Here is a 16,809-nt window from a genome sequence, read left to right as displayed (position 1 = left end):
GGATCAAAACAATTCCATCTGAAGCAATGTTAGTGACGGGGTTGATCCCTTTGCAAGTAACATAACGGAAAAATGCATTATCCAACAAAGTCAATTTGTTAAATTCACGATTTCAATCTGAAAGACTGCACTTGGCATCTAAAAACGGTAATGCTAAAGGAGGGAGAAAAGGTGGTGGTCCTCGAGCTGTCTGCAACCTCTACAACTATCTAGAAATACGTTTAAAGGTGGAAGAACTGGTGGGAATTGCAGCTTCATCAGTCTGTTTCCAACCTGGCAATATATTTGTCATAGAATTTCCCTGCTTTCTCGAGGTCTCCGAGCTCGGTGTAGCAATCAGCAATAGCTCCATAAGCTTCTGTATTTCCAGAGTCCTCTCCTTCCCGATCAGATATTGCTAAAACCATCAAGTGGTATTTAATGGCTTCTTGATATTTGCCTTGTCTTTGCAATGAGGCACCTGAATAAATCAAACTCAAGACTGTTAAATTTTCTGCTAAACTTTACATAACGAAAGTTGCCAACAGAGTGCATAACTCTCCAAAACAATAGATTAATGCACACAGATCCAAAGCAAAAATTCGTGAGGCATCATAATCCGCAACTCTCTTTGGCCACTTGGTTGGCTTAAACCATAGTAATTATATAATGCCAGATCACAAAATGAGGGTAGATAGGTAAACGAAGAGGGAACAGACCTAATCCTCTGGCAGCCTTCTTCTCCTCAATAGGATCTTTTAGACTCTTAGCAAGGTCCAGTGCCGTCTTAAACTCTAGAAAAGCCTTCTCAAGCTCTTGATTCCTTAAAAATTTCTTCCCACTCTTCAATCGAGAAATCAACTCTTCCTTTCTTGGATCGACGATTACTTCATTTTCAGATATTCTACCACTGACAGGAGCATAACTCAGGCTCGGAGCATACGACTCTATCTTAGCCTGCCTTCTTAGAGCAGCATTGATCTGGCGCAACTGCTCATTCACTCTCTGCAGTTCCCCTTTCCTCTGTCGTGCAAGCAATCCTGAGGTACATATTGTGGATTATCAGGGAAGTAGAAAATTTGCAACATAGTTTTTAAAGGAGAAGAAAAGAAAAGATCATGTCCATTAGTTAAGTAGACTGATCAGAATGGGTACCATTAGTTAAAGGTGGTATTCCAAATTGAAAACAGTTACCTTATTTCTGGGTTACTGAGAACCAGGACAAAATTTTCTAACCTTTTAGGTTTAGCCATTTAGAATCTTTTCACGATACCTTGGAATCAAATCGGAGTCTAGGCATTTTAGGATAACATTTCTTCAAGCACATCAAATACAATTCGAAAAATAAAATATCAATCACAGGTTGTGTTTGCATCATTATATGTTCATTTAACCAGCACACAAAGTGGCAAGCCATTATGGACAAGAACCAAAGACGAGACAAAGTAAAAAGATACCTCCAACTGTGGCACCAATAAGGGATACAAACAGCAGTAATGGCATGTTGAAAAAGGAGTTATCAGCTTCACAAGTTTCTGCCAGGGCTTTGAAAGGAGCAGTAAATATCAAAATGTTGGAGGCAAGAAATGCCTTCACCGGGACTCTTAACCTTAAGCTTCCCTGCCACAGCATAAGCATCAATTAATTAGTACAGTTAGAAGAAAATGGAGGAAATTGTGTTAATTTACAAAGAGTAACTTGATACCACCATAAATCGCCAACAATCAAGTACTTTCAAGGCATATGCATCTTTCATGAACTTAAGATATTGAAAGTTAAGAATTATATATATCTTGTACTGTCCAATATATATACATATAGCTCCCAATCATATCAAAATAAACTTGAAATAAGAAGAAAACTGCTCTGTTCGTTGCCAAGATCGGAAATAATAATAGCACAAAAAGCTGCCAATAGGACTCACCGTCATACCTCAAGATCATGTAACTGTTCTAAAATTTCATCATAATGCAATGAAATACGTTCAAAGACCCGCTTTCCCTTTGGTATTTGGCAATGTAATAAGGACTCCTTGCATCTTTCTCGCAGCAGATGCAGAATCTCGGCTGTTTCATTAACATCTTCAATGAATTGTCCAAACTTTCCTACTTTACACGTATAAGGAGCTAGCTTCCCTGGTTTCAATCAGCAAATTTACCTCCAAGATTACTAAACCATCGTAGTTTACTCCACAATTAACTCAATTATATAAACCCTTTTACTCATCATATGAAACTTTCCCATCCAGTATTCAATCATTCATCAAATACCCATTTCAAAATCTCACATCCATTTCCGGTTTCGAATCAAAATTCAATATTTTTTGGGAATAAATATAGGAAAAATCGCATATTGCTAAACTAAACAAACCCAAAGCTTACATTTAAAAAAAATGCAAAACAAAGAAGAGTGAAGCAAAAAATGGGAAGAGGGAGTGGTTACTGACCAGAAAATTGCGGTTTGCGGAAGAGTGGAGATGGACTAGAGCATGGGCGAGTAACGAAGCAAGAGCAATAGATTAACTTTGCCATTGCTTTGGATGAATGATGGGTCTCTCCAAAGCGGATATATGCGTGTGTGCTTTGGACATATATGACCTTATAATTTTATAAAAATAACACTTTGTCATTCATTGTATGCATGTCCTATGGACTAAGAGCCGGAGAATCTGAAATCGGGTGGCCAGTGGCGGCCCTGTATTAAGTGCAAAACCTTGTTCCAACAAAATCTGGGAATATCTCATTCTTCTGGGAAAAAAATAAGAATAGACCGTAAAACATGGGGAAAGTTTGAGTACACCAAGAAACAAACAAGCAACTCTGGTGGCAATACATAGCTTGTTCTGTGCGATGTCATGTGAAAGAACCTGTAAAGCTAATTTTGCAGACAGATGAGCATCAGTCAGTGAAAGCAGTTAGAATTGTTGAAAAGGAATTTGTTAATATAGAGCCAATACTGGAGTTGCCTTGCTACCAAGCTTTAAAGTTTAAACAGACTAGTTTTGGTATGTCTATTTGCCATTTAAAGGTGTGGGTTTGAAATTGAATCCCGGCTTGCCAAATAGGTATTATATATTGTATTTGCACGTTCCATTAATATTCTCACTTCTTACATGACGGTTGCTGCTTTCTTAATTCCTTCAAGTACAAGCCATTCCTTGAACAGATAGATGGCAAAAACAATATTAATTTGCTTTGGTCGATTAGCTCTTTGTTTTATAGTCTGAACAAACTTTGCCAATCTCCATTTTCACTAAATATCGCAATTTCTTTTATCCAAGAAGACTTGAAATCAGTGGCAAGTCTTTTGTCACTACAGTGTCTTCACGATCAATAAATGAACAAACTGGACGAACCCTTTTGCGTTTTAGTTCATTATAGTACCTTTGAACTTTTTTATATGTACTTCATCTTTGAAGAAGTTGAAGAATTTTTTGGCCTTCAAAGGGACGGTCCTCTATACAGAGAAAAGCACTGACAAATGCAAGAGCAGCCTCATCTACCGAAATTGGTGAATTGAGAGATTTCAAGTGTTAATCCGTTGTTTTTTCCGACAATCCGAATGCAAAAATTACTACTGCAATCGGCTCATTTTAGGCTTAAACTTAAGGGAGTTACATATGCTGCTGAAGCCATTGCAGCAATTAAGGTAGTCAATCCAACACTTAAATAAGCATTTAAGGTAAGATAAACCTGAGTTTTTCTTCTCAAATATCGTCAACACAAACAGGCATGAGTTTCTGCTGTAGTTTAAGCCACAGAGTCCAAACTAGTGGTGACTCAGACGTTAACAATCTAACAAAAAACTTTTGAAGTTTACTAAATGGATGCTGTAATCTGGTTTTCACATATAGAAAGAATAGTTTTGTTTTGAACATTTGCTCTAAAGCTGAGGTCTCTGTCTCAATTCCACAATACAAATTTGTACCTACAACTTCACGTTAAATTGTGAGATGAACAAAAACCAGAATTCACTCTAATGCTCGGGTCTCCAAGGGTGGCAAGAAGCTACTCAAAGCAAAGGAAAAACCCAAGGAATCGTGATGAATTCTTAATACATGGGAACGAGGCACGGTTGAATCACCATAACTTTGTTTTCACCCAGAAGAGGAAGACAACTCCCAACACAATGGCAACAGGAGCCCACTAACGGATTAAAGCCTACAGGCAAAAGAAAACATATAACAAACTATCAAACTTCAGAAATGCTGACAATAATAATTTCTATAAGATATATCCATCCACCACAAGCACATTGAAAACTGACTTAAGCTCTTGTACAAGAGACCTTCATTTCAAAAGAAAAGGGGTATCCAGATTGAGCATATAAATTAATCAGCAAAGTCGAAACATCTTTTACCCATGGTACTTAATTGGGACTTCACTAAAACTGTATGATCTATTACAATTATGCGCTAAACCCATTCCTCGTTATGATTCTTTCATGGGAGGGCTCATTCAAACTTCATAATGGATTTTAACAAAGAAATACTTCTGTAACTATCTCATGTATGCATTTTTTCCTACCAATAAAGCCCATAACTCAAACAAATAGATGCACTAAATTTCCCAATGCAGACAATTATTTTCCCCATTTTTATCCAGAGATACCAGTCCAGCTCAAAGAACAATTGTAACACTAATCTATCAGTTGCCTATGTTTCCCCCCAAGAACATAACTTTGCAGCACAGCTGAAGTACCTTGAACAAAATATCAAAGGTAAAACCTAAATCTAAAAGAAAGTAAGAGAATGAGTGGAGGGAGGGAGGGAGATGCTCCCATACAAAGAAAACTAACCTGCCTATTTAAATCTCTTGCCTTGTCAGCATATATACGAGATTCTGATGTCAAACGAATGGACATTTTGCTGACCTCTGTGTCATCCACAAAAAAGAAGAATAAGTTAAATGCATACTTAGTTGAACAAAAATGCAATCTATCAGCAAGTGAAAAAAAGGAGGGAGAGAATACATCATATTAAACCGTCATATTAGATGACTCCAAATTGATGGCAATACATACAAGTAAGCTACGACGGTTACAAGTATAACCATAATTAACTCTGCCATTGTATCACACGCCAATTGCTAGTAAAGAACAAAATATAAGTCGAGTTCCTTAAGGCACAACAGATATCAAAAGAACTCCATAATCAAAAGAACGCCAATTGCTACAAGTAATACCATAATTAATGTTAATTGACATTAAGGTGAACAGTTATACAACTCCAGAAACACTCAATGAGAAGCAAAGACCAGTAAAGCAGGCTTCAGTATGATTAGTGCAAATCAACATCTTACGAATAGCTATCAAAAGAACAAAAATTACAAAACCTGCACTGCACATGCACAAGAAATATGGAATTTACTTTAAACACACACACATACACATAGAGAGAGAGAGAGAGAGAGAGAGAGAGAGAGAGATCAAAACCATCCAGTTTTCTGACAATTTTCAAACGTGTATTACAAATAAAGGGTAATTTATAAAATTTAAAGCATGCAGGCAGATATAGAAGCAACAAACTGGGCTCACCTACAAGGTCTTTTCACCCTTTTAACCCGCATATGCAATACAAAAAGATGCATTAAATTAGTAAAACCACAATTACTTAGCTCCTGATTGTAAAATTCAGCATTCACCATGGTGCATTAGTTCAAACAAAAGTTTAATTAATTATCAAATCAAAAAATATATAATACCCTAAAATTGTTCTGAACTTATGGTCCAACTTCTCACCAACACCAAGAACTTGTACATTACGAGTCATTATTTGGTGAACTTCATAGAGTTCATCATTCAACTTCGCAATATTTCGTTGAGTACAAGTGTCCAGGTACAACTTTTTTGTCTTCTGTATGAATAACTTGAAGAAAGAAAAAAAAAGAGAAGACAAAATCAAGCCTAGAAATAGGGGCAGCAAAAGTAACAAACAAAGTAGAAGAAATACTAGTTGCCTAGTCAGATTAAAAAAACAGAAAAGCCAAACAATATGGAAAATGAGATTACCGAATTTAATAAAGGCATAAGGCCTGGCAGCTGTTTCAATTTTAGCTCCATTAATACGCTCAAATTCATTCTTGAGATCTTCCAGATATCGAAAGGCAAGTTTCTTATGATAAGCACGGTCACACATTGTCTAGTAACAACACGTCCTTCAATGATATAGCTAGGAACTTAGGTCAAAGGTAACAGTAAAACTTAGATGCAATTGCAAATAATACCAAAACCATGCAAAATAAGCCTAATTGAATAACTCAAAATCTATGAGGAAAATTGACACCACAAGAGGATACTGGAATATGTATGGGCCAGTTTCAATAGACATCTTTGAAGCCTCGTTATGGCCTTTGGATAGATTCTTAAATAAAGCCTTAACTTGCTGCTTGTACATTTCAGCATCTGCAAGATCACGACCGTAAGTCCCTCAGTCAGAGGAAGACCATCAGTAACACAAGCAATCATCGTCATCTTTACTCTCCTATTTCTCAGCTACAAAAGATCTTTTCATACTCATAGTCACAGAGAAGCAAAATTAACACCCCGATTAGACATTAAAAAGGAAAATGTAAGTCAAAACTAAAACCCAAATTCCACAATTAATATTCAAATTTCGTTAAAAACACATACAGAGATGCAGGAAAACATAACCTGATTCACTAATCTATAACAGACTAAAACACACCCACAAGAAAACCACTGAAGAAACAGAAAGATAATCACGAGGAAGAGAAAAAAGGGCAGAGAATAGGAGAGAAAAATCATAATTCTGTCATTTTCTAAATCTGTTCCACCAATTCCTTTACAACCCAAATATATTCCACTATTCACCAAAACTGCAACATTTCACTAAAACAAATCACTCAATTAAAACGACAACGTTTTATTAATTCGTAAACAGTTCATAACAAAACTCCCTGCTGCAGAAGATCCTTGACCTCAAGGATTGAAGGATGGAAATTGGTGTTGCAGTTGATACAAAACTTCCCAAGTAGCATCTTCAGGAAAAGAATTAGTCCATTCTACCAGCATTTCCGTCACAGCCCTATTACCCCTTTTGACCATTCTTCGTTCCAGAATTCGTAGTGGTTCCTTACTAATAGCTCCATCAGATCCAATCACAGGAAGCTCTGGCTGATAAACCTCTGTACCAATGTGCTTTTTCAATTGGGACACATGAAAAACAGGATGCACTTTGGAACCATTGGGTAGCTGCAGCTTATAAGCTACCTTTCCCACCTTTTTAACAATTAAAAATGATCCGAACCACTTTGGAGCCAATTTTTGACAGCCTCTAACCTGCACAGTTTGTTGCCTGTAAGGTTATAATTTGAGATAAACCCAATCTCCAATATTAAATTCACGATCAGTCCTCTTTTTATCAGCCTGATTCTTCATCCTTTGTTGAGCACGTTGTAAATGAAATTTAAGCGTCTTAATGGCTGTTTCCTGTTGTTGTAAACTCCTGTCCACCGAGGCTACCACAGATTCTCCAGCCATATAAGGCAAATGCACAGGAGGCTCTTGAGCATACAAAGCCTGATAAGGTGTCATTTTAATGGCCGAATGGTAGGAAGTTTGTACCACCATTATGGCAAATGTAACCAATCACACCACTCTTTTGGCTTCTCCCCCGTCATACATCTTAAATATGTTTCCAAACACCTATTCACTCTCTCCGTTTGTCCATCTGTCTCCGAATGATAGGCTGTAGAAGAAGTTACAGCTACTCCCAACTTCTTAAATAATTCTCTCCAGAAGGTACTCATAAATACCTTGTCCCTAACATATTCTCAGGTAACCCGTGCAACTTAAAAATATTTTCTAAAAATAGTTGAGCAATAGTTATGGCCGAGAAAGGATGTGAGAGTGCTATGAAATGCCCACACTTTCTCAACCTGTCAACCACGACCATTATGGAATCTTTGGCCTTGGACACAAGTAGTCCTTCTATGAAATCAATGCTAATAGAAGACCGTATAGTAACAGGTATGGGAAGAGGTTGTAGTAATCCCCCAGGATGTTGATGGTCATCTTTATTGATTTGGCAAACAGTAAATTCTCTCACCATTTTCTTAATATCTTTCTTTAACCCTTTCCAATACAACGTTCCAGATATTTTTTTACTAGTACTATGAACCCCCGAATGTCCTCCAGTAGCACTCCCATGAAACCAGCTCATCAAATCCTTCCTAAGCTCCATATCATTACCCTCTACTAACTTTCCTTTCCTTTTTAGTTGTCTTCCATCCCATGAATATGTGGAATGATGTGTACTCCCTCTCTCTGAATCTTTAATGATGTGTCTCAACTTATCATCTTTTTGCCAAGATTCCAGCACCCTTGTTAATAATTCAGTAGCTCACCTCATAGTCATAACCCATCATTTTTAAGTATAGTAAATGTTAAAAAAATATAACATTTTTTATAATATATTTTTTTAACTTTATATTAGACTGTTGTACAACAGAATTACCCACAGCAACGAAGGAGACATGGAGAGTCATTCCAACGAGAATTAAGCTGCGGTCAACCGTCCATAATATCATATTTATGAAATAAGAAAAAGGATGTTTAAGACTAAATTCTTTAACGGTTCTTTTAGAGATAATTAAAATTTTGAATAGAGAGAAATGGACGTCTCACGCATCGTACGGTTCAACCACTGAGGGCATGGCACCCGAATCTGACGGTCCAACTCGACCCGTTCCGATCAGGTCGGATTTTTAAAAAATGGGGTTTGGGTCAGGTTGATCGGATTTTTAAAAAGTAATGTTCGAGTTGGGTCGGATTCGGATTTAAGGTGCAAAATATCCGATCCGACCCGACCCGAAAATATATATATATTTAAAAATAGTTACAATAATACCCCTCTATATATTATTTTTCAATTAAATCACTATTTTTATTGAATAAAAATAATATTTTTTATTATTTTAGGTCGAATCCGATCGGGTTCGGATTTTATCTCAAAAGGTCAGGTCGGGTGAATGATATATATTTTTCAGGTCGGATTGGCCCAAACCTAACCCATACACATCCCTAGATTGATTCCTCTCAAAAACAAAATATAAATAGACGAAGATTAGTGATTAAAATTTATTTAAATATATATTAGAATAATTTTAAATAAGATAGGATTTATGTGAATTTATATTTAAATGTATATTCACATGATTTATATAGTGAGATTTAAATAATTAAAAAATCATAATATTCGTAAAGTCCCAACATGTCAAACTTTGGCAACAATTTTTTTATTGGATTGTATCCTGTAAATTGGTTTTGTTTGTGTATTTATTTTTTGGCTTAATTCTCAAATAAGTGATCAACTATGCATTTTTTATTAAATAAGTACCTACGGTTTTTTTACTTATCCAAATGTCTAACGTTACAAACGTTGCCATTTTAGGTGCTCATATCGTCAATGCCATTAGCTTCCCCTTAAATACCACATGTCAAAACCAGATAATTTTAAAATTTATTTTTTATAAAAAATATTAAAATTATTATTATGTTTATAAAAAACTCTTACTTTTCTTGTATTATAAAACATCCAAAAATACTAAATTCTAACCTTAATCCGTCGTCGGAGCCTTCTCTGGCCACCATCGCCGTCGCCGACGTAGTCCTTAATATCATCCTAGTTATATGTCATCGTAGTTGTCGCTGATTAATTGTCGAAATCGCGTTGGATCACGATTTTCATCTTAGGGTTTGTGAGATTTAAAATGTCGATTTATGGTCGATTGACAGTCAACCTATTACGATTTCATAGGGATTATGGTCGCTAGGGAGAGAGGAGGTCGAGTGGAGCTTCTTCAACAGTAGAGGGAGGCGATCGACGTGAGTTTAGGGGTTTAAATGAAAGTTTTTAAAGTTTAGGGGTTATTTCAAAATTTATGCTTTTTTCTTTTTTAAAAATATATAATTTTATTATTTTTTAAATTTTATATAAAAAAAATTAAAATTATCAGGTGTTAACACGTGTCACTTAACGGGAAAAACTAACGACGTTGACGACCTAAGTACCTAAAAGGGTAACGTTTATAATATTAATCACTCGGATGGACAAAAAAACCGTAGTCACTTATTTGATAAAAAATAGATAGTTTGGGCACTTATTTGGGAGCAAGCCTTATTTTTTTTTGTCAGCCTCTACTACCAAACGCAATTATTCTCCATTTTGCACCTAACTGTCAACCACCATGAATTTGGTTTTTGGTTAATAGTATCAAGAGAAGAATAAACACAAAGGAAATGACTGTTTTTTGAAACCACAAAGAAAAACAAGAAAAGGCATGCAAATTTAGTTATATGTCAAACCATGTGATTGAAGTATGGTAATTACCACTTGATTTGGAATATTTATTGACATCTAAACGATAAAATATCACTACTTATGGATATGTGAGGATTTTTTTAAGGGTTAACTACACAGATGATCACTTATGTTTGTTTTTGTTTACTTTTGGTCATTGATTTAAAAAAATGAGATATTGTCACTTTCATTTTTATTTAATTAAGATATAGTCACTTTCGTTTTTATATAATTAAGATGTGGTCACTTCGAGTTAACTACCGCTAACAACAATTAAATATTTTGATATAATCACACATTTGGTCCATATTCTTTACATATTCTCTCAATTTAGTCATACTTTAAATTCTATTATGTTAGTTTGCTAACTATAAGACTTTAACACTTATCTCTTTCTTTCTTATAGGGGTAAAAACTTTGTCGGGTTTAATGGTTTGGACGTAGTCAACCAAAATTTTAAATAGTAAGAAACATGCTTTCAACAAGAAAAAAATATTATGAAACTAACTTCATCGGACCATTATCGACAGAGATTTGACATTAGAAGATTAAAATTATGACTTGATTTTCATTGAATTTGAATGAATTTTGAGAAAAACAAAATTATTGAGAAGAAAATAGGGGATAAAAGTTAAATATTGTTGTACTATCTATGTCACATATGTTGGTAGATGATAATTGAAATGATTTAAGATCTTTTACAAAAGAAAAAAAATCACATCATAAACCGCGTTAAAATATTAACGGTTTAATGACTAAAAAATAAATCAGAAAACTTTAGTACTGTAATTTTAACTTTTTATAGCTTAATGATCAAAACAAAAATATGGTCAAAGTTTAATATTTAAGAATGTATTTTACCCTTTAAAAAACAACAATCACGAAATTAAGCATAAGAAAGGGACTAAAATGAGAATTCGACCTTTAAGATTTATATCAAATTAGGACTAAATTGTGAGAATATGTAAATAACATAGATCGAATATGTGATTATATCAAAATATTTAACTGTTGTTAACGACAGTTAACTCGGGTGACCACATATTAATTAAATAAAAACGAAAGTGACAATTTTATATTTTTTGAAATCAATGACCAAAAGTGGACAAAACACAAACATAAGTGATCATTTGTGTAGTGATCAATTGTAGATTATACACGCCTGATGGGTTTTTTTATTCTTTAGCTGCTTGCTTTGATCAGAGAAATGGGTCATTGATCTCTCTAGTTTCTGCGCGGGTTCAGGTTTTATGGTAAAATTGAAAAGAAAAGAAATTGCTATATATCTGACAGCCACCTGACTGAAATGTTATGCAAAAGCAAACACGTTGTATGATTTCTTGAAAGTTAGAAGCGTATCATTTTTATTTGACTTTCTCTCCAACATTTGATATCATTCAACTTGGACTTTTAGGATTTTTTACTGTGACCTTCACGTTTGTGCTTTACCCGGAGATTTCAATGTTGATTTAGGTGCAAGGAAATATTGTGGTATTTGAGTTAATCATATTCTGGGACATATGTGCAAAAGAAGTGTCAAAAGCTAAAGGGATAAAGAATTCCACAATGTTCCATCTTTTTATTTACTTGCTAGGGAAAGGTGGGGAATTTAAAGTAGATAATGTTTCTTTTTATTTACTTCAGTTACATCATCATTGTTTATATACAAGAAAACTTGCCAATTGTTCTTTTATGCTTTTCTTTTCAATTGAATGGGAGGCCCAATTACTGAATCTGCTTGCCGGTTCTTTGAAATGTTTTGGGACCTTAATTTGTACACAGTGTCATGTTTAAGGAATTTTCTTTTACAAATTACCCTCAAAAGTCAAAACTATACACCTTGTTATGACACTCGGGTAATGCTGTCTGGACCTAAAACATAGTGATCTTTGTAGGTTCATCTATGACTAGAATATATGCAAGTCATTAGTTTTTATTTTTAATAATTTTTGTTTAGGGAAAGAAGGAAGGAGAATTTTGTTCCTAATGAATATTGAACCCATAATTTAGGACAAAGATGAGATGTCAATTGAAATTTTTTAACCATTTACTATAGATATCGTTGACGGAAATTTCACAAATTTTAAGTTAACAAGGTAAATTTGACCCCGAATTTTATTGTTTGTGCTACGAAATTTCAAGTATGTTACACTAGTTAAAACTCGTTTAGCAAGGAATATAAGGCTATATCTAATTTGTTGTTGCGAGCAAGTGTGGGTGGAGATTCATTATATTTAATTTCTTTTATATTGATCTACTACAGGGAAAAGAAGTCGTAATGACTTCCTTATTGCATTGGTTGGATATGCCATCTTGTGTGAATATAGTAGAAATCTTGTTGCAGATTTGTGAATACCCTAAGAATGGCTTGTCCAACGACAAAATATGTCACTACATTGGAGGTAATTAAGACTGCAAAATTTGACTAAAAAAATTTGATTCGAATTGAATTGAGTTATAGTTTTATAAACTCGACTCGATTCAAAAAAATTCAAATTCGAGTCGAGTTATAACATATAATTTGAATAACTTAAATAGTAGCTCGAATAACTCAAATTTTTTAATAATTAAAATATTAGTTTTTAAATTTGAGTTGAGTTCCTCAATTTTGTACGATATATGTATCACATAGAAAAAATATATATGTATTGTATGTTGTTATAGAAGATCGTTTAAATTTGAATCAAATAGTATCATAATATTAAACTAAACTATTATTTAGTCATTGACAACGCACACATACCTTGCAATCGCAATTGATATATGAAATTTCAAGAAAAAATAACACTCTTTTGCATCACTGAAGTTGTTTGATGAATTTATTAAATTATTATTCAAATACGCAATTTAATATTGCTTTTGAAATTATATATAACATTAAATAAATGCATGAGAGAGACAATCTACCTAACATTTTGTCAAACTCAAAAAGTCAAGGAAAATCCTAACATTTAGATTTTAGAAAATTAGATTATCCTAAATCTAGCGGGAGTGCTTCTCTTTGCCCCAGTTTACCGGGCCCAAATCCAGCCGAGCCATACAACGGTATTCACGGCTAATATATTAATCACCTTTATTAAGATTAGAATTAATACTAAAAAACTCTTAAAAATAATAAGTTACAAAATCAAACAAGATGTTAAAATTTGTATATTATGTATGTATTTGGAAGCTGCAAAAGAGTGAGTTTCTTTACAGGAGGATGAAAATATACAGAGATCCATATGTACAGATCAAACACAAAGACAAAGTAAACCACACACACACGCACAAAAAAAATCATATGTACATGAGAAAAAGTAGAAATGAAAAAGAGAACAAGTGAGATTAATGTACAAAACAAGTTCCTATGTCTGTCATCTCTCCCCGTCGGAAACTCCAAGAATTGCAGTCATAATTTCTCGATCGGTCTTCCTTCAAATCACCCAATCCTCTTCTTCTTGATGATTATCATCAGTTATTATATATATGCATAAAGATATATGGTGAAACTTCAACAGAAGTATATATACACACAAAAAGTTTCTTTCATCTGTCGATCCTCCGAAAGAAAAGTCGCCGATTTTCTCTCTTAACGGTCCAAAGCACTGATCACAATCCTACAAAATTCACGAAACACGATTAGTTAAACACTTGGAATTTGTCTTTTAATTGAATTCATAAGCAAAATAGAAAACAAAAAACTAGAGTTAACCAATCGTAAACAGTTGGACTTCTCGGTTCATCTCGTTGGAGTGTGGGCGATTTTCTTCTCGTGAATCTCCTGAAATCCCCAGATGGTGTCCCCGCTGCAACCATTAAAACATTTTCTAAGCATTTCCAGGTAGATCTAAAGATCTGATAACGAAGAACGATACAAGGAAAGAAAACATGAAAACGGAACATACGTGACAAAGGTGTCCCAGGATTGCTAGACCCGGAAGGAGAGTCGGGAGCTGAACCCGGCTCCACGGATATGTTTCGCAAACCAGAGTTGGTCTTAAGAATGGTAATGCTCCTGGTTATCATCACCTTGCTAGTATCAACAGGAGCAGACGATGATCGTGTGGCTGAAAATGAATTGTACTTTCGTAGTTTTCCAAGGCCGGTTTCTGGCATAGGCCCGGCAAGCGTTTCGTCCCAAAGTTTGTCTAGGATTCCCATCGTCAAACTCTTCTTCTCTATAACGTAACACCCGTTAAAAAGCCGTAAAACAAACAAACAAACGATATACTCGTGTATATGTGTATATATATATATATATATCAATGTTTTTCTTCTTCTTGTTATATATATTTGTTTTTGTGATCCGGCAGAGAAACGACTGTTACTAAGAGTGGGGAGGGAAACGGAGGAAGGGAAAGATATGGCGAGGTGATGGGGATATTGTTGAAAGAGTTTTATGTTTCTTTATTCTCATTAGAAATGGTGGATTAGGGTTTTTTTTTTATAGAGGAAGGGTGGAGAGAGAGAAATGCGTTGAAGCTTGTTTAAAGATGGCTAAATTTGGGGTACATGGCTCCGGCTAATACGGCTTCATTTCAAGCCATTCAACAAATTTAAATTTTAGTTATATTTGAGATAACTGAGGTCTAAAACTAAACTAGTTTGATATTTCGATAATTAAACGATAATTTTATAAGCATGCTAATTTATCAGTATATGGTTATAACTAAATTAGTATTATTTTTAGAAATGAATTATGGTTTTTTATTAATCTGAGATAAATATAAGGTAGTATCTGTTCAAAGATAACTATCAACTATTTGACATTGAACACTCACACCCTTATTATTCTTAGTGCTCGAACTCAAAACTTCAAAGAATACAACAATTCTTTTACAACCAATATCATTTGATTTGTGCAAATGAATTATAGTTACATGAATCAAACAACAATTATTAAGGGATCGTTATTTTTAAAACAATACTACTATGTATAATAACACTATACTAATAAAAATGGAATTGAATTACGGTAAAACACAACATAGATTTTAGTTGATTTAACAAATTTGAATTCAAATATTAATAACAGAAATAAATAAATGTGTGTGTATATAATTTAATGACATGTTTGGTTTTAATTTTTTGTTACAAAAAGTTATCTTAATTTGTTTAATCTTTTTTTTATTTTCTTCAAATTATATCAACTAACTAAAGTTGTTTTCATGTTTTTTTTTGTATTTTTATATATTTTTATATATATTCTATATGATTACATATTTTAATATTTTATTTTTAAATATTTTTATTTTTTAAAAAATATATAACATGTTCATCTTTGAATACGAATACATCCAAAAATACATAACTTCTAAGGATAAGTCTACAATGAGTGACATTCATTGAAATGCACCACTAATTACATGCATTTAAATACATAACTAATATAAATTAGGGAAAATTTACCATTGAAATAGTCACAAAAATTCTTAAATTGATTTTATTTACCATTGAATTTTTAAAAATTTACAAAACATACATTAAACTTTGAACTTTGTTAAAAATAAATAACAATCGTTAAATGTTATTAAGAGGTGAATAACATATTAAATTAATGAAAAATATCTTATTTAGCCCCTCAATTATATCTACAATTTCACTTTAATATTTTTCAACATTTTTAAGTAGTAATTCTAAAAAATTAGAAAATTTAGAATTTTTTTAAAACTAAAAAATATTTTTAAAAAAAGCAGTTATCAAACAATGAAATTATTTTTTATTAAGCTAACTAATTATTTATTTAATTGTTGTTGTATTTTTAAAATAAAAATTTTATAATTTTTGATATCCAAAAATTTATATTATCAAATAATAACATTATTTTTTTTATTAATGATGTGATTTAAGCATTTAACTTTTATTTAACAAATTTAAATGTAATTTAAAAATCATACATTCATAATTTATAATATTATATCAAATAATTTTTATTTTATATGGTATAAATTAAATATTTATAATATAAAATTAAAAGATGATATTTATTTTATCTATATCTATTTTGTTTTCAATTAAATGAACCTAATCAGAATTATTTCAATTAAAATTAAGAGTAAAATTAAATTTTAGTTATAATTGAAGGGCCAAATGAGATATTTCTTTATGGTTTTGTGACCATTTTATAACAAAATTTAAATTTAATATTCATTATGTAACTTTTAAAAGGTAAATGTTCACAAGGATAATTTTGACATAGTTTAATTACTATTTGTAAATTTTATCTTATAAAATTAGTGGTGAATTGCAATGAATATCATGCATTATAAAAATTTCCTAACGTCTAAATTATAAATTGAAAGGATTTTGAATAATTCTAAACATAGTATAAAACTATTATTTTTAATAAAAAGACATGCAGATGTTATTTGCATTCTTATTATTTTCATGTTAGGTTAAAATCGATAATTATAGTCACATATTTTAATATATATTATCATCATAAAATATGACATAAAATCAAATGAACAATTATGATTATAAATTATAAAGTAATAGAAGTATCATGAGAATAAAAATATAGCTAC

At 32.7% G+C, this 16,809-nt stretch overlaps 4 protein-coding genes across 5 annotated transcripts; all 4 read right to left on the bottom strand.

Annotated features, from left to right (window-relative positions):
- Nucleotides 1-69: 69 nt before the first annotated feature.
- Nucleotides 70-2,534, bottom strand: LOC120131759 (protein FLUORESCENT IN BLUE LIGHT, chloroplastic-like). Of its 2 annotated transcripts, XM_039148684.1 has the most exons (5): nt 2,426-2,534; nt 1,912-2,114; nt 1,437-1,599; nt 699-1,019; nt 70-460 (listed from the first exon to the last, which is right to left on the bottom strand). In XM_039148684.1, the coding sequence occupies exons 1-5, from the start codon at nt 2,508-2,510 to the stop codon at nt 258-260; spliced, it is 975 nt and encodes a 324-aa protein (XP_039004615.1). In that variant the 5' UTR covers nt 2,511-2,534; the 3' UTR covers nt 70-257. The 2 variants fall into 2 exon arrangements, with proteins under 2 accessions (XP_039004615.1, XP_039004616.1); XM_039148685.1 differs by lacking the exon at nt 2,426-2,534 and having other exon boundaries at nt 1,904-1,968.
- A 2,899-nt stretch (nt 2,535-5,433) lies between these two features.
- LOC120131761 (25.3 kDa vesicle transport protein-like) lies at nt 5,434-6,732 on the bottom strand. The gene is made up of 3 exons (XM_039148686.1): nt 6,276-6,732; nt 5,989-6,148; nt 5,434-5,833 (listed from the first exon to the last, which is right to left on the bottom strand). The coding sequence occupies exons 1-3, from the start codon at nt 6,371-6,373 to the stop codon at nt 5,648-5,650; spliced, it is 444 nt and encodes a 147-aa protein (XP_039004617.1). The 5' UTR covers nt 6,374-6,732; the 3' UTR covers nt 5,434-5,647.
- Nucleotides 6,733-6,918: 186 nt separating this feature from the next.
- On the bottom strand, nt 6,919-7,533 carry LOC120131872. Its single transcript, XM_039148753.1, has 2 exons — nt 7,321-7,533; nt 6,919-7,278 (listed from the first exon to the last, which is right to left on the bottom strand). The coding sequence occupies exons 1-2, from the start codon at nt 7,531-7,533 to the stop codon at nt 6,919-6,921; spliced, it is 573 nt and encodes a 190-aa protein (XP_039004684.1).
- A 5,981-nt stretch (nt 7,534-13,514) lies between these two features.
- Nucleotides 13,515-14,694, bottom strand: LOC120131381 (dormancy-associated protein homolog 4-like). The gene is made up of 3 exons (XM_039148387.1): nt 14,188-14,694; nt 13,995-14,088; nt 13,515-13,899 (listed from the first exon to the last, which is right to left on the bottom strand). The coding sequence occupies exons 1-3, from the start codon at nt 14,441-14,443 to the stop codon at nt 13,872-13,874; spliced, it is 378 nt and encodes a 125-aa protein (XP_039004318.1). The 5' UTR covers nt 14,444-14,694; the 3' UTR covers nt 13,515-13,871.
- Between the last annotated feature and the right edge of the window lie 2,115 nt (nt 14,695-16,809).

The sequence above is a fragment of the Hibiscus syriacus genome, unplaced genomic scaffold, assembly GCF_006381635.1.
Source record: "Hibiscus syriacus cultivar Baekdansim isolate YM2019G1 unplaced genomic scaffold, ASM638163v2 tig00110556_pilon, whole genome shotgun sequence".
In the NCBI taxonomy this organism is placed as follows: domain Eukaryota; kingdom Viridiplantae; phylum Streptophyta; class Magnoliopsida; order Malvales; family Malvaceae; genus Hibiscus; species Hibiscus syriacus.
This window is presented reverse-complemented; position numbering and strand designations above follow the sequence as displayed.